This window comes from Marmota marmota, unplaced genomic scaffold (genome assembly GCF_001458135.2).
Source record: "Marmota marmota marmota unplaced genomic scaffold, marMar, whole genome shotgun sequence".
Lineage (NCBI taxonomy): Eukaryota > Metazoa > Chordata > Mammalia > Rodentia > Sciuridae > Marmota > Marmota marmota.
This window is the reverse complement of record NW_025999900.1, coordinates 63,963,568-63,987,881: the sequence shown is the minus strand read 5'-3', so window position 1 is coordinate 63,987,881 and position 24,314 is coordinate 63,963,568. Positions and strand designations below refer to the sequence as shown.

The 24,314-nt window shown below is 47.5% G+C and overlaps 1 protein-coding gene across 6 annotated transcripts in view; it reads right to left on the bottom strand.

Moving 5' to 3' along the window:
- Window positions 1-24,314, bottom strand: part of Wdr25 (WD repeat domain 25) — a 134,495-nt gene that overhangs the window by 18,199 nt on the left and 91,982 nt on the right. For all 6 annotated transcript variants that reach the window (XM_048799330.1, XM_048799328.1, XM_048799333.1 and 3 more), the window contains one exon: window positions 23,481-23,611. In XM_048799330.1, coding sequence (XP_048655287.1) covers window positions 23,481-23,611 — 131 coding nt within the window. The remainder of the gene's footprint in view (window positions 1-23,480; window positions 23,612-24,314) is intronic.

Sequence of the window (24,314 nt, the reverse complement as noted above, 5' to 3'; positions counted from 1 at the left end):
ACACCTGGGTGGTCTATGTGGCAACATAAATTAATAACCACCAGCCTCACTGAGACCATACACAAAAATCAAATGAAAATGAACCACAAAGCTGAATGTATAAGCAGAAACCATGAAAACTAGAGTAAAATACAGGAGAAAAATCTTCATAGCCTTAGGATAGGCAAAGATTTCTTAGAATACAAAATGCTAGAGAATGTAAAAAAATAATTCCAGAATATGTAAAGACCCTCAGAACTCAACAATATAAAATTGACTAGGCAAAAGATACCCAGTCAGCTGTGAAGAGGCCAACAGGCGGGCATTGTGCAGTGTGGACACACTGGAGAGAGGCATGGGTCATGGCCCACTGGACAGTGAGATGCACAAGACTTTGCCACGTCACTCAGACTACAGGCAACTTAGAACTTGTGCATTGTCTATTGCTGGGACACGGGGAAGTCCCAGCAGGTCCGCTCACATACAACCGTAGGGATGAGCACCAAGAGCTGACCTGCAGAGCACAAGCTCCCCAGGTGACCATCGGGCACCCGCAGCCTCAGAAGCTACTGGATGAAGATGTTCCCAAGGCATACAGGAAACAGAGGAATGTCTTAAATGACACCACAGGGGTGCTATCAGGAAAATGAAGCATAAGCAACTGGTTTATTACCCAATAAATAAGTTACAAGGAAAACAAAGTAGAATAGAAGCCTATAGATTAAACAAGACTTAGGAGACTTATCAACCAACTGTTTGGATCCTGATTTGAACAAGGCAACTGTATAAAGGAAATTATGAGGCAACCAGGGAAATCTCAACACAGAATTGGATATTTGATAGTATTACGGAATTACTGCTCAATTGTTAGAAGGGATAATGGTATTATAATCATTTCTAAGCCTTATTTCAAAGAAACAAAAGCATTTACCAATGAAATGCTAGATTTCTGGGATTTGCTTCAAAATATCCAGTGGGGGCTGCGGCTGCTGGGGAAGGCTGGGGTTACAGGGAACAAGGCTGGCGCAGCCCCTGGCTGTTGAACCGGAATAGGGTGGCATGGAAGTTCATTAACAGTCTCTCTACTCTGGTACATATTTAAATATTTCAATAATAAAAAGTTTCTTTCAAGTGTGCTGTGGGGAGGAATTAGCTCCACAAATGTTAATTCTTCCTCTTATCAGCTGGGCCTGAAATAACAGGCGGAGAGGGGACCAGCTGGAACCCGGCAGCAGGCAGGGCAGGGCAGAGCGATTACAGCGACCAGGCCCACAGCTGCGCGGGGCAAGGCGGCCCGCATGTCCCCGGTCCGCCCTGCCGGCCCGAGTCCACATCTGCAGAGGCTGGGCGCTGACGGCCAGACGGCCACGTCGCGTTGCGTAAGTGAGACCCGGGAGTTCGGCGATTCTCTTACCAAGGTGCCAGTGGTTTCTATAGAAACCACCGGAGAAATGATATTTCAGAGAGCACAAAACGTCTCCACTGGCGCCACCGGCTTTGTTCACACTTGCCCATCAGCATCCGAGACCAGCGATCAAAGCGGCCCTCGCGGCTCACTTTTAAAATAGGTACAGCTCGTTAGAAAGCACCTGCTCTCAAATGTTTCCAAGGAAACAGAGGCCCCAAGACACCCCTCTCTAAATTCATTAGCATTTAACACTCCTTAATGAGGCTTAAAGATGGCGTGCTTTAATAACCATATGCTGGGGGGGACACCCTTCCCTTTCAGTCAGGTGTAACTGACAAGCAGCTCAGGCCCCGAAGACCAACTTTAAAGCAACACTGAGAACCTGGGAAGGCTTCTGTGGCCAAAGCCTCCTTGAGGTATCCAGCTCTGGGTCACAACCTATAAATGGCCTGGGAAGAGGACCTGCACTGGCCATCTGGGACCACCAAGCTGAACTTGTTTCCTGATACTCCCCTGACTGTGTGCATCCATGCACGTGTGTGTGCACACGCACGCACACACACACACCCCTACACCTGCATGGCCTCCGTCCACACAGACCCCTTGCTGTGCATTTCCTCTCGGGCCATGCCTAAATGCCTTGACCTGATGCCTAGAAAACTCCTGTGCATCCTGCAAAGCCCTCTTCCAGCCACTCCTCCAGTGCACCAAGAAGGACCACCAGCTGCTCCTCGGGAGCCTTTCCCCACCTCGAGGGCAGCTGTCATCACCAGCACCCTATCAGCAATGTGAGTCAGGGCAGACACCAGCCTCACCTTCCCCGACCTCAAGGCCACCTAACCACCCAACAGGCCCTCAGTCCTCACCCTCAGAGGAGCCTTCCAGCTTAAAACAAGCCTCTGCTCGGGCCGAGTCACAGAGACCAGCCCCTCCCTGACAGGTGTGTAACAAAGACCAGAGCACAGGGACACCAAATGCAGGGGACTCACAAGGGCCACCCTGGGCCTTTTCTATACGGGACAGACTGTGAAAACTTCCCCTCAGACAACGCAGAGGAGGAGGATACCACCAGCCAAGAGCAGTGCAGGAGGGCAGGGCCGGTGCAGTGAGGGGCAGCTCCCTGTATCACCTGGAAACTGTGTGGGGTCCTGGCTAAAGGACCACACTGGGTCCAAGCAGAATAAGAATGTGTCCCCCAAGGACAGACTTCCCAGGTGTGAGCCCCCACAACACAGTCAGGAGCTGTCCTGGGGGCCAGTCACAGGCCCTGGGAGGGACGTGGGAAGGTATGCCAAGAGAAGCAGCCAATGTCATCTCACTGTCCAGGAAGTACCCACTCCATCCCACCAACACCCCTGGTGGGTCCTGCCTTTCAGGATGTTTACTGGCTAGTTTTCCACGTGCAGATCACAGAGCCTGGACAGTTCCTGAGGCGTTCTGGGCTGGGGTTCCCACCATGACATCTGAGTTCCCACTTCAGGATCTTCCCCTGGATTTTGAGCACCCACACTTACTCTGCAATAATTAACTCATTTCTTTTTAAAAATTAATCAAAGACACAGGAGAATGTACGTCCAAGCTTCTGATCAGCCTGTGTTATGATAACCTGTGTCATCACACAGGGTCAGAACAGCTTCAGCTGACGGCACAGACACTTCATTAACATTTTGGTCAGGTAGATGCCAGGCTGGGGAAAGTACATATCCACGCAGCTTTTAGGAAAACTGAATACGGCTCATGATAGCCACTCACTGTGATCCTGGTGTGATCATCATTTAAAAAAAAATTGAGACAGCAAGTAGCATTTAGTGAACACCCACTATGTGCTGTGCACCTTGCTAGGTGCATTCCATGTGACCACATGTATCATCGCGACCACTTTGGGAAGTGGAGATTACCATGTCTACTGAGGACACTGAGATTCAGAGAGGTGAGATGCCCTGCCCAGGATCAAACAGCCAGCTGGAGGCATTGCCATTGTTGCATCAACACCGCAATCTGACATTTGCACCTGACCCCTCCATGCTGTTCTCCTTACCAGGCTGCCTGGCAGGAAGCAGAGTAGCTGCTCAATTAGTGCTTGCTGAATCTGAATTGAATGTGAACATACCACAGAGAAATCGACACATCAGAGACTGTGAAATGTTAAATTCTGGATACAGAACACAAGGGAAAGGAAGAAAAGCAGAAATAGACAATTACACATGTATCTATGTTGCTGATCCTCTCAAGTGAAAAATTGGTTTTCCTCACTTTACAATGGAGTCATGAATTAAAACTGGGCTCCAACAAAGCAGCCCCCTCAGCAGCCCCGCTCTAGAGAGCCTGGGCCCTGTGCACACGTGCATGCCAGCCCCTCTTCTTCTCAGCACTCCAACCCTCAAAAAGTAACATGGGAAATGCGCAGAAGCTCCGAGCTACTCTGGGCAGGAGAAAGGAAGGATGTGGGCCTGCATGCCTGAGCCAGCCTCAACTGTGGAGGCCCCCAAACCTCAGCCCTTTATCCAGCCCAGCCACTCTTGAGGACCATGAGGGGCCGGCTCTGTCTCTCTAATGAGGCACAGAGTCAACAGGGACCAGAGTCCACTTCATGGTGCACCTGGGCTGGGCCACAAGGATGCCAAGCCCGGCTCCAACTGACCATTATCCTGGCCCTACTTTTCTGCCCTCCAAGCCAGGGCACCTGGAAGGAGATCCCCTGTCAAGACCCTGGGAGGAGGAGGAGGAAAGACAGGCTTTTCTGCCCCCCAGCCACTGAACTGGGAGCAGAGCCTCTCCATGGGCCCACACAGGCCCGATCCTCACAGAACTACCCCAGGGAAAAGGGCAGAGCAAGTGAGCCAGCACTACCCACCCAGGGCACAGTGAACTAGTAGAGACCTGGCAGTAGGAGAAGCATGTAGCTGTGACCCACCAATATAGCAGGGCCAGGTTCCAGGGACCTTCTGGAGGATTGTGGGACTAAGCTGGCTGCAGGACCCACGTCCCAATGCTTGTGCCCTTCTGAAAACTACCCCCCCCACACACACACTATCTTCCTGGGGACACCTCTGTCTCCCCAATAACTGCCAATTTCCAATCCCTAAGCTCCAACTGACTCCAAGTTCTGACTTTTATATTCATCAGGTCTGCAATAAACACTGGCTGCCTGTTTGAAAGGTTGAGCACTTGGCTGGGCTGGTCAGTGAGTACTGAGAGAGGGTGTACCATTAGATGATGGACTTCACACCCAGGACCTACTCCACGTCCCAGGACAGCAGCTCTAGAAAGAAGACACCCTCTCCTGCCCTGTCTGCCTCCCTGCCTCCCTGCCTCCCTGGGGCTCTGACCCCAGGCTCTCTCAGCCACCCATCCAACCATCTGTCTGCCCCAGCTCCTTCCCCAGGATGGAGGAGGGCATGCAGAAGCCTGACCGATGCTGAAAACAAGCAAAGCAACTCCATCCTTCTTCAGAAGGAAGTGGGCAATGGTGTCCAGAACCTAAAAATCATGCATACCCTTTGATCAATTCCTCATCAAGGAAATTGGATGTTTGCCTTAATGTTTAATAAAGAAAAACACTAAAAATATTATAAATACCCAACAATAAAGGACTGGTTAAATACATTGTGGCATATTGGGTAATTATTAAAAATTATAGCATCCAAAAACGTTTTAACAATATGGGAAATGCTAATGATATAATATTAAGCTGGAAGAAAATCACATAAAAATGTAAATGTATATACATAAAACACTGGAATGAAGGATACCAACTGTCAAGGGCAGCGATGGCTGGGCTGCAGATTAGTGGACTGTCTCCCACTTCATAGCACTCCATTCCAAGTGGCCAGCAAGGAGCACACACCCTCTCGTGGCCAGAGTGAGCATCTGGAAAGCTCTCCCCTACTTCTGTCCTGGGGCTTGGGTGGCAGCCAAGTCCTCAGCACCCCCCTGCACCGCTCCTTCTGAATGCTGCTAGTACCCCGAGTCACAGCGGAACCCCACCAGATGCCTTCCATCAGCTCACAGCCCTGTCACACTAAGTAACAGTCGGAAGGGGCTGCGGCTGGCCACGTGACACCAGGTCCATGTCAAGAAAAGCCCTTCGGGAGGACAGCATCCATGCCAGAGTGTGACTCAGCAAGTGGAGCCAGAAGAGATTACAGTCACCACTCACCCCTCAGCCAGGGATCAGTGTGCAGGGGACCCACACTGCCCTACAAGTGGACAGAGCAGGGGCTGGCAGTGGAGTGTGGATCCTAAAGCTGCCACAGAGGATCCTGGCTTGGGTCAGCAGCTGGACTGGGAGTTGTGCCACAGCCCAGAAGAGGCATTTCCTGGGGCCTGAGTCCTGATGGAGGGAGATGTCCTTCACATGGAAAACGCCCAACAAATAAATAGTGAGGTGAAGCACAGGATCAGCCCTTTAAAAAAAAGAAATTTTTTTTAAGTCAAAGCTATAATTAAAAAGTGAGACATCTGCTTGATGTGGCGGCATGCAGAGGGTAAGGAGAGATGTCTACAACTCACTTCCTCTCACATGGACCCTTGCCTGGTCACAGAAATGACACACCCCATGCTCCTTCTCAGCCTTCATGCCAAACCTGCTAAGAAAGCCACGCAGGCTTCCTCAGTAGTGGGGAAAGGAAGACAGCGGGTGTGCAGAACACCATGTACCCTGACCGAGTCACCAACACCACCCAACAAATCCACTCATGGGGCACAAATCTGAATTGCTGAAACTCTCCTAAAGTCATAATATCTTTGGAAATTTACAGTAGGGGATCAAGGAGGTTGCATATGATCATTACTCAAGACCGGTGACTGAGCCACCCGCCACGTGCCCGCACACGAGGTCTGAGGACACCAAGCTCTGACCTGGTCTTCATATACCAGTGGGGACAGCAAATCTCCAGGCTGCTACAGTCCCAGGGGAATCAGGCTATGGAAGAGCATCCGCCCTGTTGGGCTTGGGAACATTGCTGAATGGAGACGTCAGGAGAGACCTGCACTTCGGGTAGCACCTGGCCAAAATGAGGGGAATTCACAGAAGAGAAAACAGTGTTCAGAATCAACCTGAGGTCAAACTGGAGTAAGTGCACCACAGCCTTCCTCTCCACAGACTCCAACTAAGACAGGATAAAACGTGTAAAGCAGCCCCCTGAGGACTCTAAAGAGAGCAGCTCAGGTGGCTCAAGAGACGGCTGAAAACGAGAAGTGGCCAGTACAGAGGTGACAGCCTACTTTGTTTTCCTTCTTTTTCTTTCAACCTTTTTTTCTTTTCTTTTTTCGTATTTCTCTAACATCTGTGGTCTGAGAATAAGACCTCAGTGGAACCGTCGTAGCACCTTCTGAGTAGCTGAAGCAAAGAAATGAGAGAACTTAAGGGGAAAAAAAACATACAAATCCGCAACTGTAGTTGGAGACAACACTACTCTCTCAACCACTGAAAGAACAAGTTTGAAAAATCAACAAGGATACAGAAGAACTGAGCACGATCTTCAGCCAGCAGGACCCAGCTGCCCTGTGGCCACTCCACCAACCTCTGCAGGACACAGCTTCCTTCCAGGAGCACATGGGACAGGTAACAAAACTGTTGTTACCAGAAAACCATATTCTGGACAATGAGACTAGCTTTGACAAATTGAGAAGAATAGAAACCACATGAAGTAAACTTTCTGACCATAACAGAAAATATTTGGAAATTAAGGAAAATACTTCTAAACCCATACATCAAAGAGGAAATCAAAATAAAATTAGAAAAAAATTTAACTGAATTAAAATTAAAATGCAATACATCAAGATTTGTGGGATACAGACAAAGCAATGCTTAAAGGAAAATGTGTAGCATTAAAATGCTTGTATTTAAAAAGAAAACCTCAGCCAGAAATGGTGGTATGCATCTATAATCCTAGGTACTCAGGAGGCTGAGGCAGAAGGATCATGAGTTCAAGCCCAGCCTGGGTGATACATGAGGAACCAAGGAAGAAAGAAAGGGAGGGAGGGATAGAACTCAAATAATGACCTAACTTGCCTGCTTAAGAAATTAGAAAAAGATGGGGTTGGGGATACAGCTCAGGTGGTAGAGTGCTTGCCTTGCATGTACAAAGCTCTGGGTTCAATCCCCAGGACCACACACAAAAAATAATAATAATAATAATAAAGAAAAGAAAAGAAATTAGAAAAAACAGCAGAAGGAAGAAAATAAAAGGGCAGAAATGAATGAGACTGAAAATAGAAAAACAATGGAGAATCAATAAATAACCATGGTTGATAAATTTCTAGCCACCGTGACTAAGGAGGAAAAAAGACACAAATACTATTATCAATTATAAGCATGGAAGAGGAGCTAGCACTTCAAACTAAAGCTATCAAGGGAACATGATGAACAAGTTCCTGCACACAAATTTCCCAACATAGAGCCAATTATTTGAGGCACTGAACTATCAAAGCTCACTCACGATGAAATAACCTATCTGAACAGCCCTATGTCCAACTACCACTGGACTAAAGGAGACAGCACTATGCACCCACTAGTTCAGGTATAGTCAAGAAGACAAGCAGCTGTAAGTTTTGGTGAGGATGTGAAAACCCACTACTGGTGGGAACGTAAGATGGCAGCCACTGTGGCAAACAGGAACAGTTTCTCAGAGGGTTACACAGCAGGCCACCACACGACTCGGCAGTTTCAATCCTTGGTCAAACCCAAGAGAAATGAAAACACGTCCACACAAAAACCACAAATGAATGTTCACGACAGGATGGTTCACAGCATGTTCCCTAAAATGGACACAATGCAAATATCTATCCACTGGTGAGTGGTTAAAAAAAAAAAAAAAAACAAAAACGTGGCATATCCAATCAATAGAATGTTATTTGATCATCAAAAGAAAGGAAGCACACCCTGGCTAACAGTCTTGCATGCAAGCAGTTCATAATCAGCATTTCTTTCCTAACAGCAAGTGAAAAGCCGAACAAACTAAAAAATTCTTCTTAGACCCATAAAACAAGTTAGGTAAGAGGCAAACCTCTGCCCCCAGAAATGGGACCCAGATGGGCCAACACAGAAAGCAACAGCCACAGGAGCAGACCCCTGCAGGGCCAGCACCAGGGACGCAGACCAGGGAGCACACGACGCACACCTATGGGAACAGAGACTCATGTTGACCCTCTCCAAGGGCACTTTGCCACGGACAAAACTGCTGGAGGCTCAGTGTGGCAAGTCTAGAACATAAGAGCTCTCGGAACCAGTCACCATAAGCCCCAAAATATTCCATGAGTTTTACGCCAAGAACTCTCCCAGGTTCTTACAATGAAGCCTGGAGAACAATCCCCTGGGGCTCCTCCTGGCAGGAGAAGGAAAGGAGCTACAGCACTGAACACCTCTAGTCCAAAAATCTATAATGCTCCAAGATCCAAAACTTTCTAAATGTTGTCAAGATGCCACAAGTGGAATCTGACCTCACATGCTGGGTCACAGTCTAAACACAGGTACACTAAACACAGCAGGTAAATCATCATCACATATGTGCATAAGGTACAGTGAAACAAAATGAACTCTGTCCCCTTCCCCAGCTATATTTCATTATGTATGTGTAAATACTCCAAAATCTGAAAATATCAGAAACCCAAGACACTCCTGGTCTCCAGAAGTTTGAGTAGAGGGTACTAGTTCCTGACCTGTACTTTGAAACACCATAGAGCATATGCTCTTTATTTTTAGTTTGTTTTTGTTTTTTTGTGTTGTTGTTGTTGTTTTGTTTTGTTTTAATTTATTGGTTCTTTTCAGTTCTGCTCTTCTTTAAGAGGGGTGTCCTCGGGAGGAACTCATTAACGCTGGTAAACTAGCCTGCTGGGGTTTTAATTTACCACAACCCACTGACCTGGGGCAGGGGATGCCCAACACCAACTGGCTCTGGAGAACACACCCAGTTCCGGCTCCTCTGGCCTCCTGGGGGAAGAAGGTACCAGCTCAGCCACTCTGGCCATCCTGTCCTATCTAAACGAAAGGGTGACCGAGAGGCATATCTGAAGTTCAGTGAGACCAGGCTCATCACAGGACTGGCCCCACAGGCCTCCTGGATGCCTCCAGGTCGCCTCCTGCCCCGACACCTCCCCCCACAGCAGGGTCCCCACTTACCTGGCATCCCGTCTTGCTACTGAGAAAAAAGCACAGGGCGTGCCAAAAGCAAAACACATGTTTGCTTTTGCTCACAGGATAGGGGTGTTGGAATAGACTGTAAATCCACCGTGGTCAATAAGCTAAGGGTGCTGGTGGGGCAGACGGTGTGTCACCATAGCTGGCGTGGCCAGCAGAGGCAGGGACTCCACATGACACTCTGAAGACCCAAAGCCCTGAAGCAGAAATGAAGCGTGCCTTCAGTGGGGCTGAGCAGACTGCACACTGACCAAGAGCATCTGAGCTTCAGAATGTCTCAGTAGAAACCTCCAAAAATGTGAAAAGTGAAGAGAAAAGCCTGGGGGCAGAGGTGGAAACAGAACAGAGCATCCAAGGACTAGTGGGCACTACAAAAGGTGTAACATACACCACACGGGGTACCAGAAAGAGAAGAGAGAGCAAAAGGAACGGGGAAAAGACATGCAACTTAAACACCAAGGTTTTCCCCAGATTAGTATCAGATATCAAATGACAGGTCCATAAAGCTCAGAGAACATGGAGCAGAATAAATGCCAGATACACACACACGCACATAACATCAAGACACATCGTGTTCGAACTACAGAAAATACAAAGAAGATCCTGATAGCCACCACAGGAAGAAAAAGCATCTTATAAGCCCACAAAGGAGCCAAGAATTACATCTAGCTTCTCTGCAGAAGCCACACAAACAAGAAGAAAGTGAGACTAAATATTTATAATGTTGGATGGAAAAGATTCTACAAAACTAGAATTCTATACCCTGAAAAAATAACCTTCAATAGTTCAGGAGAAACACTTTCTCAAATAAAAAATTGAGGGAATTTGTTCCAAGTAGCCTGCCTTGTGAGAAAGGTTAAAAGAGGTTCTTCAGAAAGAGGTAGAATGATAGGGGTCAGCCACTCGATCTACATATGAAAGGAAGACAGACCATCAAGGAAGGATAGTGCCAAGGTGAAGCTAAAACTTTTTTTTTTTTTAGTTAATACAACAGATAATCATTTTGTTCAAAATAATAAAGCAACAATATAGTCAATTATGCACCCTCATGTATGAGTGAGATGAATGCCAGCAATGACACAGGGACAGGCACTCACAGCACCCCTGAGGACAGTGTCAAGGAAGGTGGACATGGACTCATTGAAAACGTCCATTATAAACTCTAGAACAACTACTAAAAAAGGAGAAGAGGTGTAACTGATAAGCTAAGAAAGAAAATGGAACCACACAATGCTCAATTAGAGTGACAAAGGGACCTGGGCCAGCTGCACTCCAACACATGCCTTGGGTTTGATCCCAGCACCACATACACAGCAGAGAAATAGTGAAAGACAAAAACAGAAAAAGCAGGGTCACAAATGGAAAACAGTGACAAATGTGGGAGCTCTTAATCCAACTATACCAAATCACTTTGAATATCAATGGCTTAACTGTGACAATTAAAAAAACAACTGTCAGGGTAAATTTAAAAACAACACCACCCAACTATATATTGTCTACAAAAGAGACACTGTAAACATAAAGATATACATAAATTTAAAGTAAATGGTTGGAGAAAGATATACCATCTAACACTAATCAAAAAAAAGCAGAAATAGATAATCTTAATTTCAGACAAAGCAGATTTCAGGATAAAGTTATCAGGAATAAAGAGGGGCATTCATTACATGTGTACAGTGAGTGGCACATACCTGAAATAGCAGCTACTTGGGAGGCTGAGGCAGGAAGATCAAGAGTTGGAGGCCAGCCTGGAGAACTTAGCAAGGCCCTGTCTCAAATAAAATGAAAAGAGTTGTGGTGCAGCTTGGGGCAGAGTACTTGCCCACCATGTGTGAGGACCTGGGTTCAACCCCCAGTACTACAAAATAAAACAAAACAAAATAAGCCAAGTGTGGTGGCCACGTCTATAATCCCCAGCTATTCAGGAGGCTGAGATGGGGACTGAGAGTTTGAGGCCAACCTAGGCAATTTAGCAAGACCCCCAACTCAAAAAGGAAAAAATAAAAAAAGAGAGAGCATTTCATAATGATAAAGGGGTCAATCCTCTAAGAATACATAACACAACTGTCATCCCGGCAACTCAAGAGGCTGAAGCAGGAGGATCATGAGTTCAAAGCCAGCCTCAGCCAAAGCAAGGTGCTAAGCAACTCAGTGAGACCCTCTCTCTAAATAAAATACAAAATAGGGCTGGGTCTAGTGCCCCTGAGTTCGATCCCAGGTACCCCCCCCAAAAAAAAAAAACCAAAAAACAATACATAACAAGCCTTAAAGTATGAGCACCTTGCAACAACAAAGCATCAAAATATATGAGGCCAAAACTGATAAGAATCCCAAGAAAAGATGGAAGAATCCACCAAGACAGCCGGAGACATTGCTCTATCAGAGGTGGACAGATGCGGGCAGCAGAAACAAAGGAGGCAGTTGAGCTCGACAATACCATCCAGCAACTAGATGTGACCAGCATCCAGGGACACAGAAGCCCACCACAACAGAACACATTCTTCTCAAATTCCCACGGAACATTCACCAAGACAGACCACATTCTGGACCACAAAACAACCCAACAACAACACAACACAGAAGTCACGCAATGTCTGCTCTCACACCATGGCAAAACAGAATGAGGGCCGAGAAATCCCCAAATACATGGAGATTAAGCAACACACTCCTAAGTAACACCTGGGCCCAAAAACACCTCCAGAAAAAATCTAAAGTATTTTGAATTAAATGAAAATGGAAAGACAACTTACCAAAATTTGTGGGATTCAATAAAAGTAGTGCTTAGAGGAAATTTACAGCATTGAGTACTTCTGCAAGAAAAGAAGAAAGACCCAAAATAGACAATCTAAGCTTCTACTTTAGGAAACTTGAAAAAGAAGAGCTGGTGAAATCTAGAGAAAGCAAGAGAAAAGAAATAATAAAAATCAGAACAGAAATCAATAAAATAGGAAATTAATAGAGAAAAAGTAATGAAAATGAAGGATGGTTCTTTGACAAAGCTTAAAAAATCAACAGGCCTGGGGCTGGGAATGTGGCTCAAGCGGTAGCACGCTCGCCTGGCATGCGTGCAGCCCAGGTTCGATCCTCAGCACCACATACAAACAAAGATGTTGTGCACCACATACAAACAAAGATGTTGTGTCCGCGGAAAACAAAAAAATAAATATTAGAAAAAAAAATCAACAGGCCTAAGCTAAGGAAAAAAGAAAGGACACAAACCACTAATATTAGAAATGAAAGGGGTGATATGTCACTAGGAACACCATGGACACCAAAAGAGTAATGTGACCTGATCATCTGGATCAAGTGGAGCAGCGCCTCAAAACACACAAGATCGAGTTGCTTGCAAGATCCTCGGGCCTGGTGAGGTGCTCGTCCAAGTTTGAAAAGAGCTGTCTCTACCGTATTCTTGCACAGTGGACACACGATCATTTCTCTCAGTGCCTCTTGTAAGGACAGCCCTGTCTCCACACTGGGCATAAGGACTCAATCTAGGCATTTGGGGAGACACAGACAGTCAGTCCACAGCACATCATTACACATCTGTCCAAATCCACAGACACCAATGTGACACCAATGCAGCCAGGGGTGGCAGCGTGACCCTGTAATCTCAGGGGCTCGGTAGGCTGAGGCAGGAAGATCTCGAGTTCAAAGGCAGCTTCAGCAACTTAGCAAGGCCCTAAGAAACTCAGTGAGGCCCTGTCTCAAAATAAAATATGAAGAGGGGCTGGAGGTGTGGCTCAGTGGTTAAGCGCCCCTCAGTTCAATCCCTGGTACCAAAAAAAAGAAAAACCAGAGTGACGCCAATGCAAACTAGACAGTGGGTGCCAGTGACAGTGATGTGGCAGTGCAGGTCCATCAAACACGACCCACACACCACTTGGGAGGGGGGGAAACAGGAAGAAACACACATGTGGAGACAGGGACAGGTGGCAATCCTGGACCTTCCACTTGGTTTTCCTGTAAACCTTAAACTCCTCTAAAAAACAAAGTCCAATGAAAAAGAAAAGAAAGTACTGACGCAGGCTATAGTACAGATAAACCTTGAGAAGTTTATGTTAAGTGAAAGAAATTGGCACAAAAGACCAATACTGCACGATTCCATTTATGTAAAATATCCACAAGTGCTGGGGTAGAGTGCTTGCCTTGCATGTACAAAGCTCTGGGTTCAATCCCCAGGACCACACACAAAAAATAATAATAATAATAATAAAGAAAAGAAAAGAAATTAGAAAAAACAGCAGAAGGAAGAAAATAANTAAATTTTTTAAACTACAAGAACAGAAGTGTTGAGTGTAGTATACTGCATATTTCAGTGGCAAAAACATATTATAAAGCATTCATCAATTAGAATTATGTAAACATTGTATTTATGTAAGCATTGCAGGTCCAAGAAACCAACTTCATGCTTTCTGATATCCCCTACTGCATGTTTAAGGCAAAGGTTATCCAGCTGGATAGGTGTCAATCAAAGTCCTGAGACATCTCCCTCGAGGGGCCAAAGGGCTTCAACAATCACACACCAAGCTCACTTGCAGCAGGAGTTTTCCAACCCAACCCCAAGAACAGGGAGGGGTGCAGAGTGAAGCTTAAGAGGAAGGTCTCTGAGGTTCAGGATTCTGGAAAACAACTGCTCACCTGGGTCTCAAATTTAGGACAACCTGGGAGACATACAGAGACTTCCCAGCCATTTGTAAAGTCAGCCATTGATAAATCCATCAAAAGAAACATCAAAAGAAACAGATGCTCTCAGTGGTAGCCTCTGCACGTCTTCTGCAGACTGTAAGCTCCTAGGCATGGACTGTTGAGCTGGATTTTGTCACTACATGCCCAGGAACAATGCCTGGTCACTGGTGGAGACTCAGAAAACATTTGTGACACCAAGAAATGAAATGTGCCCTCTCTCTGCAATAGGAAAAGGGAGGATNCTTCTTAATTATTTACTTTTTGGTGCTGGGGACTGAACCCAGGGGTGCTCTACCAGTGAGCCACATCCATCCTTTTTATTGCTTACTTTTGAGACAGGGTCTTGCTGAGTTACTTAGGGCCTCACTAAGTTGCTGAGGTTGGCCCAGAACATGTGATCCTCCTGCCTCAGCCTCCCTAGACACTGGAATTTCAGGCATATCCGACAGGGTTTCTTTTTATTTTTTAATCCTTTTTTTAGAGTTTCTTTTTAAACTGATGAAAAAGTACTAACCTCACTGTGGTGATGGTTGCATTATGCTGGAAACATACTACGAACTATTGAATTACTTTTACATACATGAATTGTATGGTATTAAAATAAAGCTGTGGGTTGGGGCTGTAGCTCAGTGGCAGAGCGCTTGCCTAGCACATGTGAGGCACTGGGTTCGATCCTCAGCACCACATAAAGATAAACAAATAAAGGCATTCTGTCCATTTACAACTACAATAAATAAATAAGTAGAGCTGTTACAGGGGCTGGGGTTGTGGCTCAGTGGTAGAGCACTTATGTAGCACATGCGAGGCCCTTGGTTCGATCCTCAGCTCCACATAAAAATAAATAAATACAATAAAGGTATTGCGTCCAACTACAACTAAAAAAATATTTAAAAAAAGAAAAATAAAGCTGTTACCAAAAAATTAAGTATTTAAAGTATATTAAAATAAAATAACTTAAGCCTCATATTCATGATTTTTTGAACACTATTAGTTTAGTTAGACAAAGTTAAAATAAATTTTTAAGTAAAAGAACTGTGACTATTAAAAAAATAAATTTTTTGGGGGGCTGGAGATGTGGCTCAAGCAGTAGCGTGCTCGCCTGGCACGCGTGCGGCTCGGGTTCGATCCTCAGCACCACATACAAACAAAGATGTTGTGTCCGCCGAAAACTGAGAAAAAAATAAATATTAAAAATTCTCTCTCTCTCTCTCTCTCTCTCTCTCTCTCTCTCTCTCTTTAAAAAAAAAATTAAATTAAAAAAAAATAAAAAAAATAAATTTTTTAAACTACAAGAACAGAAGTGTTGAGTGTAGTATACTGCATATTTCAGTGGCAAAAACATATTATAAAGCATTCATCAATTAGAATTATGTAAACATTGTATTTATGTAAGCATTGCAGGTCCAAGAAACCAACTTCATGCTTTCTGATATCCCCTACTGCATGTTTAAGGCAAAGGTTATCCAGCTGGATAGGTGTCAATCAAAGTCCTGAGACATCTCCCTCGAGGGCCAAGGGCTTCAACAATCACACACCAAGCTCACTTGCAGCAGGAGTTTTCCAACCCAACCCCAAGAACAGGGAGGGGTGCAGAGTGAAGCTTAAGAGGAAGGTCTCTGAGGTTCAGGATTCTGGAAAACAACTGCTCACCTGGGTCTCAAATTTAGGACAACCTGGGAGACATACAGAGACTTCCCAGCCATTTGTAAAGTCAGCCATTGATAAATCCATCAAAAGAAACATCAAAAGAAACAGATGCTCTCAGTGGTAGCCTCTGCACGTCTTCTGCAGACTGTAAGCTCCTAGGCATGGACTGTTGAGCTGGATTTTGTCACTACATGCCCAGGAACAATGCCTGGTCACTGGTGGAGACTCAGAAAACATTTGTGACACCAAGAAATGAAATGTGCCCTCTCTCTGCAATAGGAAAAGGGAGGATTTAGAAGATCAGGGTTCACATCCATGCTCCTCCACAGCTGCCTGCCCGTGCTGAGAGCAGAACCTTTCAGAACCTGTGTCCTCATCCAGACTTCGGGGACAGAAAGGCTACCCTCACGGAGGTATTGGGTTGTGTCTTCAGGCCCGAGGCTGCAAGGCTGCCCCACCCAGCCAGTGCTGACAGCAGACATAGCTGTGTAGCAGGATAGGGTGGACCTGGGCTGGCCCACACAGGCTTCTCTGAGAATGAAAGGCTCAGGCTTCACCAACTCATCTTCATTTACATCTGAGACCAACACGTCATTCATTCTATGAATGAGAGGCCCTGCAAGGGTTCAGGCATCAAACCACCTGTGTTCAAGATCTGACCCCCCACTACCAACCAGGTGTGCTTGAGGTGTGCCCTGCCAGAGACCTGGGATGACCACAGCACCTTGCCTACCCCAGCACTGCCACAGAAGATGAACTCCAGCACACGAGGCGCTCCAGAGTGCCCACGCTGGCAATCACCTTCATCAGCACTGCCCCACATGATGGGCTGGGGAATGGGCACCACATCCCACCTCTCCAGCTCTGCTGGTCTCCTAGCCTCATCTGCATGGAAGTTTGGCTTGCAGCAATGTTCAGAACTGTAGAAAGTACAGAGAGTCCAAACAGAAAGGCATTTTAATATAAAATGGATGAAAGAGACAAATGGAAAGTAATCAAAACCTCATTAGGGCAAATAAGCAACCTGACTACAATGCCACAGAAGCTGATGGCGTTAAACCATGCAGGCAAATCGGAGTCTCCCCCTCAACCGTCGTCGTCGTCAGGAGAATGCAGATGGCAAGGATGAGCAATCCACAAAGGCAGACACCCACGCTGGCTTCTCCCCTGGGCACCCAAACCATGGGCCCCAGGACTGAGGTTCCCAACTATGGCTAGACACTAGAATCACCTGCAGGGTTTTCAAAGATCTCAGTGCCCACGAGGCTCCAGAAGGAGCCAGGGCAGGCACCTGTTTTCTTCCTAAGGCCCCCAAGTGGCTCTGACCATTGCACTAGGTCAAACAGTGCAAGCCGGGGGCGCCTTTGCCAGCTCCTGTTACTCCACCCAGGGAACAACATCCACTGGGAAAGGCGCCTAGAAGAGCCAAGTCCTGAACCATGCTCAGCTTCCCCTTCGCTGGGCAGGAGAATTTCCTGGTATTTCTTAGGCTCGTCTTGTTCAGGGCTCCTAGTCATTCTGGCGAGTCTTCTTCCCCCAGGCCTCCCATATTCTTGGCACTATGCCAGCGGCTGCGAATCAAGCAGCAAATGAGGCGAAGTCCCTGCCCCTATGGAGGTCACACTCCATTGGACTACAGCTGACCAGGGAGGGCTGTGGTCCACACAGGCCAAGGGCAAGGGACCTGCTCTACTGTCACCTCAGGCAATGACACGCCTGCAGAGGGTCTGGGGCAACAAAGCTCCAGAAGGTCAAGAAACCAATTCAAGACCTGAAAGTCAAGACCTCCTTTTAAACACTTTAAAAACAGAAGAGAAAGAATGAAAAGATGTAGAACAAGCATGAAATATTGATGATCGTGTCAAAGCAGCACCAAGGAGTAAAAGTGAGTGGGCCTGTCAGAGCTGATCTACCAGGAGAATCCCAGAGTGGGAGGGAGCCTGGGTTCCAGAGGACCAACGGGGGCCGGAGGAGCCAAGGCAACAGTCTGGCGGCACAGGCTGTCCTCCTCAAGGGCACAGTTGGAGCAGACATCAAAGAAGGCTCAGCCCTGCCTGCCAAGCGTCAGCTGAGCACCGGAAGGGAGAGGAGCTGGGGCACAGGCCCGGCTCCAGCTCCAGGAGCCCTGCGTCCTAGATTCTCCACAGCTGCTCCAGTTTCCAGTGCGCGATCTTGCCTTCACCAAGAAATAATTTGCTGAGATTGGGGTTCCATGGTTCATTCTTACAAAAAGAGTGATTCACTCAATATGCAATATAACTTTTAGGCCTCCATAGGAGCCTTCTTAACAAATTTGACTCATAATACAAGCTTGTGGGGATACTGCTTTTTTTTCTTCTTCTTTTTGGCACCAGGAATTGAACTCAGGGGCACTTGACCTCTGAGCCACATCCCCAGACCTATTTTGTATTTTATTTAGAGACAGGGTCTCACTGAGTTGCTTAGCGCCTTGCTTTTGGTGAGGCTGGCTTTGAACTCGCAATCCTCCTGCCTCAGCCTCCTGAGGAGATTGCTTCTATTACCTATCCTAACTTTTGGCTCAAAATACAAAATTGTCTCAGGGCTGGGGACATAGCTCAGTGTCAACCCACTACTTGCCTAGCACACACAAGGGCCTGGATTCAATTCCCTGTATCAAAACAAAACAAAATAAAAAACACAGTCATCTCAAAGTGAGTTGAAGGTGACTACCATGGGACATTTCCCACAGGGCTGCTGGGCCCTGGAGAGCTGGGTCCATGTCTCAGACCTCTTCATCAGCTCTATAGTTCCCGGGCTGGGATGTATAGTTCCCAAGATGTGCTGGGCACAGAGTCCCCGGCTTCTCAGAGTGTGATCCACGTGCACCTCCCTCTACATCTCCTGGAGCCGGCTGGCAATGCAAGATGTCTCCTCTCTGCCCCAGAACTGCATCCCAGTGTGAGCCCAGGGGCTCCCTACATTTGTACAGGTTTGAGAACACTGCTGAGGAGGTCACCTCATCATGCCCTGGCCATACCAGTGAGGAAACCGTGCACTTAAGCAAAGTAACCCATGTTTCACCTCAGGTCACCCAGCTGAGCAAGTGGGAGGAAGACAAGAACCCTGTCTCCTGCAACTCAGGCCACTGGCCCTGGGGACCAGAGGAGCTTCAGGAGAGAGGGACTCCCACAGTACCATGACAGTCAGACCATAGACGTCGTGGGTTCTGGCTGGCACCCATGTCCAAACAGACTGCTGGGAGGAAGAAGAGTCACCATGTGGTACCAAAGGCATTAAGCCAGCACCAAGGAAGCATGCTTACCTAACTGGCTATGAAGAACTGAAGTCAGGCACTTTCCAGTGATGAGATGGGCTCCAATCACCAAACTCAAGGCAAAGAGATCAGCCAGGAAAAGGAGGAAGGGGAGCCAAAAAGCTCATTTGCTGTAATGAATTGACTAGAAAAGTTCAAAATCCCACCATTTATCATTTGACTAAGTTGAAGGAACCATAAAATCTCATGATTGGAATGTAGCTGAAAAGTTATTTGCTGCAACAATTCATCAGACTCTGCACCCTAAGATCCCAGTGAGAAGCTGCCTGGCCTCCAGGGCCACCCTCCAGCAGTGGGCCTGCTAGCCTCAGTCCTGTCGGCAGAAACCCCTCAAAACATTGGCTCACTTGAACTCAGCAATTTGAGTTCAAGGAGTAAATCCCAGACATGGGAAAAGCTGGGTGCACAAAGGTGTCTCTTGGATGACAAAGCTAACCTTGGTAGTGTTCTTGGCAATCATAGAGAAACGACAGACACACCCCTGATTGAAGAACAGTTTTCCACCATCTAAAAAGACATTCTCAGAGTATTTGGTTTCTGCCAGGATACACCAAACAGATTACGTCTAGGACTTCCACCTTGTCAAGCATTCCTAGTAACCAACATGATGACAAGTGTCAGAACCAAGTCTCTCCTTACCAAGCGTCAGCCAGAGGGTAAATACTTTTGGCTCTGAAGGCCCTGTGGTCTCAGCTCTGCTCCTGGACTGTGAGGGCAGGACAGAATGGTACAAAAGTGAACGGCTATGTGTTCCAATAATACATGATTTATAAAAACAGGTAGCAAGCTGGATTTAGCTTTGGGCTGCATTTTTCTGACCCCTGATCTCTATGCTCACTTTTATTAGTTTTAAATGCAAAGAGTTTTGAAATATTCTACATATCCAACATAAATGGCTTAATAAGTTAATGTATTCATGCATCTGCTGCATTCTCTCGACAGATCTACCAAGTGCCTACCAGACACTGTTGAGTTTGGGGGCTAAGGCAGGGGCAAGACAGGAAAGCATATGGAGTCAAAGGAATATCACCAAAGCTTTTATAAGAGTTCATAATAACAAGAAAAATCCTTATAACCTATGTGAAAAGCAAAATCTGGAGTTGTGTATAAAAATAAGACCAATGTTTTTAAACTAAAAGATAAAACCACAGGGGGAAAGAATAATGAAAAAAACTACATCAAAATGCCGCTAGCTGCTCCCCTTGGGCTGGTGCACTGCCTCTCCTTTCCCGGGTTTCCCTTTCATTACATGGCTGTCTCCGCTTTATAATAAACACCACTCCCTGTTGTATCTGGAAGGGGTTGTTGCTTTTCTTAAGTTAAGGCTGTGTCCCTGCTGCCGGGCCACTGCTGACCCTGATGGGAGCTCATGCCTGGTGACGGTTCAGCACCAGGGACAGAGCCACAGGCTACAGGAGCCACCTCAGCCCCAAGGGTCAGAGGCTGGACCTCCCACAGAGTCCCTCCAGCAGATATCCAGCAGGAGAGTGCCCCTGAGCCCGGCTTGGGCAAACGGAACCACCACTGCCTCCCCTTGGGACCCGGTGGGGGAGGAGTGTGGGTAAAAAGACCAAACGAAAAAATAAAACCACAGGGGAAAAGAAACAAGTGTGCACAGATCCCATCACCCCCTGTCCGAGCTTCAGAGGGCTCCAGACAAACTGATGCCAGCTGCGCCAACACCTGCCTCTAACTGCCTCTCCCGGGGGTCTCAGAGCCAGCAGCTGGCGTCGGCCCTGGGAGGAAATCCAACATTTTTAACAAACTCTCCAATCAGATGGTGTCTGTGGTGAGTAATTTCTTACTTGTTTGGTCTTTAAGGCTAAAAACAGTGAGGGCACCTTTCAGGGTGGCTGTCAGGAAGGGTTGGGAATCAGGTGGTCCCACCGCAAGTGTCATGAGAAGAGCTTCCGAGGTACGTGGCGTGTTCAAACGTCTTCTTTGCTGATCGTGACTTTGTCCTCTGACTATAAGGCATTCTAGCATTTTTTCTTAAATATACCATATCCATTTCTTTAAGGGTAATTTTCCTCTCTTTTCTAAACATTTTTGTAAAAGTTTCTTTGTAACAGATAAACTTTTGTTTGTTTGTTTGTTTTTGTTTTAAAGAGTACATGGGTCTGTGGGCACTGGTGAAGCACACTGAGTAAGAGCTGACCTGTGGACTAGACAGACTCCCTGTTCTCTTTCAAGAAAGGGACCTCTTCCCTTGGGTTCTCCTCAAACCCCAGGCAACTCCTTGGGCAGCCTGCTGAAGGAGGGCCTTCCTGGAGCAGCCAATTACCTGCCCCACCCAGACTCCCCAGAAGGGCTTCTGCTCAATACAGTGGCCAGGAGACTAACCTGCCAGAGTAGGGCCAGAAGCTCAAGGAGGGTACCTTCAGGGAGAACCTTCTGGAGCTGCAGGGACAGCCGGCTAGAGCTCCTCAGAGTGAGGCCCGAGAGGCCCTGAATCCACACAGGCGTTCTGCACCTTCCTCCGCAGTCAGCTTCCACGCAGGCTCAAGAGGGCATCAGGGGCCACTTCAGCCTGTCCCCTTCTACCCAGAGCGGCACTTCTCAGACCTGAAGTCATCGGGCCCCACAGGCAGTGGGCCCACCCATGGTCACAGAACCTCCTCAGCCCTGCTCTGGACCCCCTTGCTCACAAACTCTCCGCCACTAATCCCAACCAAGACTCAAGTATCTGTGTCCAGGCCCGTCCCACTGCCTGGAGCATACACCCAGCCAAGTCCTGCTGGTCGCCAGTCCCCACACACACCTGGTGTCCTATGCATGATGTACTCCCCCTTCCTTCACCATTCCGACAACACTGTTCTAAAAGCCAGGGGCCCACAACAAACAAGAATCCCTGGGAGCTAAGAGCTTCCACTTCAGAGGTGGAAGACCAGAAAATAAATGATCCTGAAAAATCATAGCTCGCCAGGTGATGACAAAACCTAAGGAGAGAACTAAGATAGTGGAGGGGACTACTGAATGCCAGTGGGTGGCGGCAGGGAGGCCTCACTGGAAAGGGGCGATTGAACAGCGTCCAAAGGAGGGAGGATCTAGCCTCTGCATAGAAAACTGGAGGAAAAGCACTCCTGGCAGAATAAGCAGTGCAAAGGCCCTGAGGCAGGAATATGCAGGTTGTGTTCTAGGAAAGGCACAGAGGCCAAGCAGGTTGGAGATGATCAGAGAGGTATAAGGACATCGATGAGGCCTTTCAGTCCATTGTGAGGATATAGGCTTTTACTGTGATCAAGACAGAAACCTGGACTGCTCTGGATGCTTATTAGAAAGACTCTTAAGGGCCAGGGGAAGACAGGCCAGATCAAAAGCCTCTACGATTGTCCCAGAGAGACTATGGCAGCTGAGGCCAGAGCTGGGCAGTGAACATGAGGATGGGCAGTCAGAGTCTGAAGGTGGTCGACAGGCTTTGCTTGCAGGTTAGGGCGTGGGGTATGGTGGAAAGAGCAGTTCTGCTGTTCAGACCTGAAGGCTAGGAGGAGCTGCCATCCAGGCAGTGGTGAAGGCAGCAGGTGGCAGTTGAGGGTGGGAGTGGAAATCTCTCCAGCCTTTAAGCCCTATAGAAAGGAGCACCTCCTCTAGGTGCTGTCCCCACACTTGACCCCAAGGGCCAGGTTCATACACCAGGCATGGCACCTGCCCAACACCGGCCCTCAGACTTTGCAAGGTCTCTCACAGCACAGCAGGGAGACCTCCTCTGCCTGTGGCCCCCCCTGAACTCTCCACTTGGGGATGTGAGAAGCCCTACAGGAAGTAGCACCTCCTCTAGGTGCTCCCAGGCCTCTGGAGGCAGCTGAAAGCCCTCATGTCCTCCCAATGCTGGCCTCTCCCCACCTCTCGTGCACATCATCATGCACGAAAAGCGTTTCTTTGCACCACAGTGATCTGCATCTGTAGTCATTCCTTGAGCAACCAAACTGATTGTCTTTATATATCATCTGGAGGCGACTGCACAGAGTAGGTGTTCAACAAGGACTTCTAGGAACACACGGCCTAGGATAGCGCCTGCGCACAGTAGGTGTCCAACAAGGACTTCTAGGAACACACGGCCTAGGACTGCGCCTGCGCACAGTAGGTGTCCAACAAGGACTTCTAGAAATACACGGCCTAGGACTGCCTGTATAATGCTTCGATAGTCAAACAAATCAATGATAGTCTCTCAGAGAAGATCTTAAAATTCTGCTAGTGCTGATTAACTTTTCAGTGGTAATTATTCCATCTTAAGGTCCCTACATAGAGGCTGACCTGTCCCCCGATATTCAAATCGTCAAGGTGAGCTCTCCCGTGGAAAGGCCAGCTAGGAAGAAGGGAGTTACCTTGCCGGTCCTTATGTCCCACGCTTTGATTTCAGAGCTGAAGCCTCCACATAAAAAAATACTGTGGTCTTTTGGGTGAAATTTCAAGGTGGTGATTCTAAAGTCACTTCGACCACTAAATAGCTGAGTTCCTACAACACAAACAGAAGAGAGGGTTAGAAAATATTTAGATCACAAAAATAAATATCTTAAAGCTAAAATACCGACTGGTAAGGAAGCTGCGCAAGAGGGCCACTCACCTGGACAAGCCCCCCATGACCAGGGGAGACCTGGAAACACAACGACGGCAGTACATCTGCCTTCATCCTCCGCCAGCCCCACTGCACCTGGCTGAGCTCTCCCCACACACAGGACCTGACAGGCTGGCAGTAAGTAAGAGTGGCCTTGAGGCAGCCAAGCCACAGAATGGACATGAGGTGTGAACCACTGGGGTCTCCCTGGTCCTATAGGACTCAAGACTGTCTGTTGAGTGCTGTGTGCAGGGCAGTAGTGTTTGTGTGCATGCAGACACACATGTGGGGTGGAAAACAGCACTAGCACTATGATCATTTAGAGGTGTGCTATGTAGACTTCAGACATGCCAATAATTCAGGGTAGGTCAAAGCCAGGGCTCCCTCCACGACCGAGGGAGGCCTCCACATCCCAGAGCACTGTAATTCTCACCAGTCACACTTAATGCTCCTGAAACTGCATCGAGATCCAAGTCCAACATGGAAGGCACTCTCCCACAGCAGAGTCCGAGTGCTGTCCCCACACTTGACCCCAAGGGCCAGGTTCACACACCAGGCACGGCACCTGCCCAACACCGGCCCTCAGACTTTGCAAGGTCTCTCA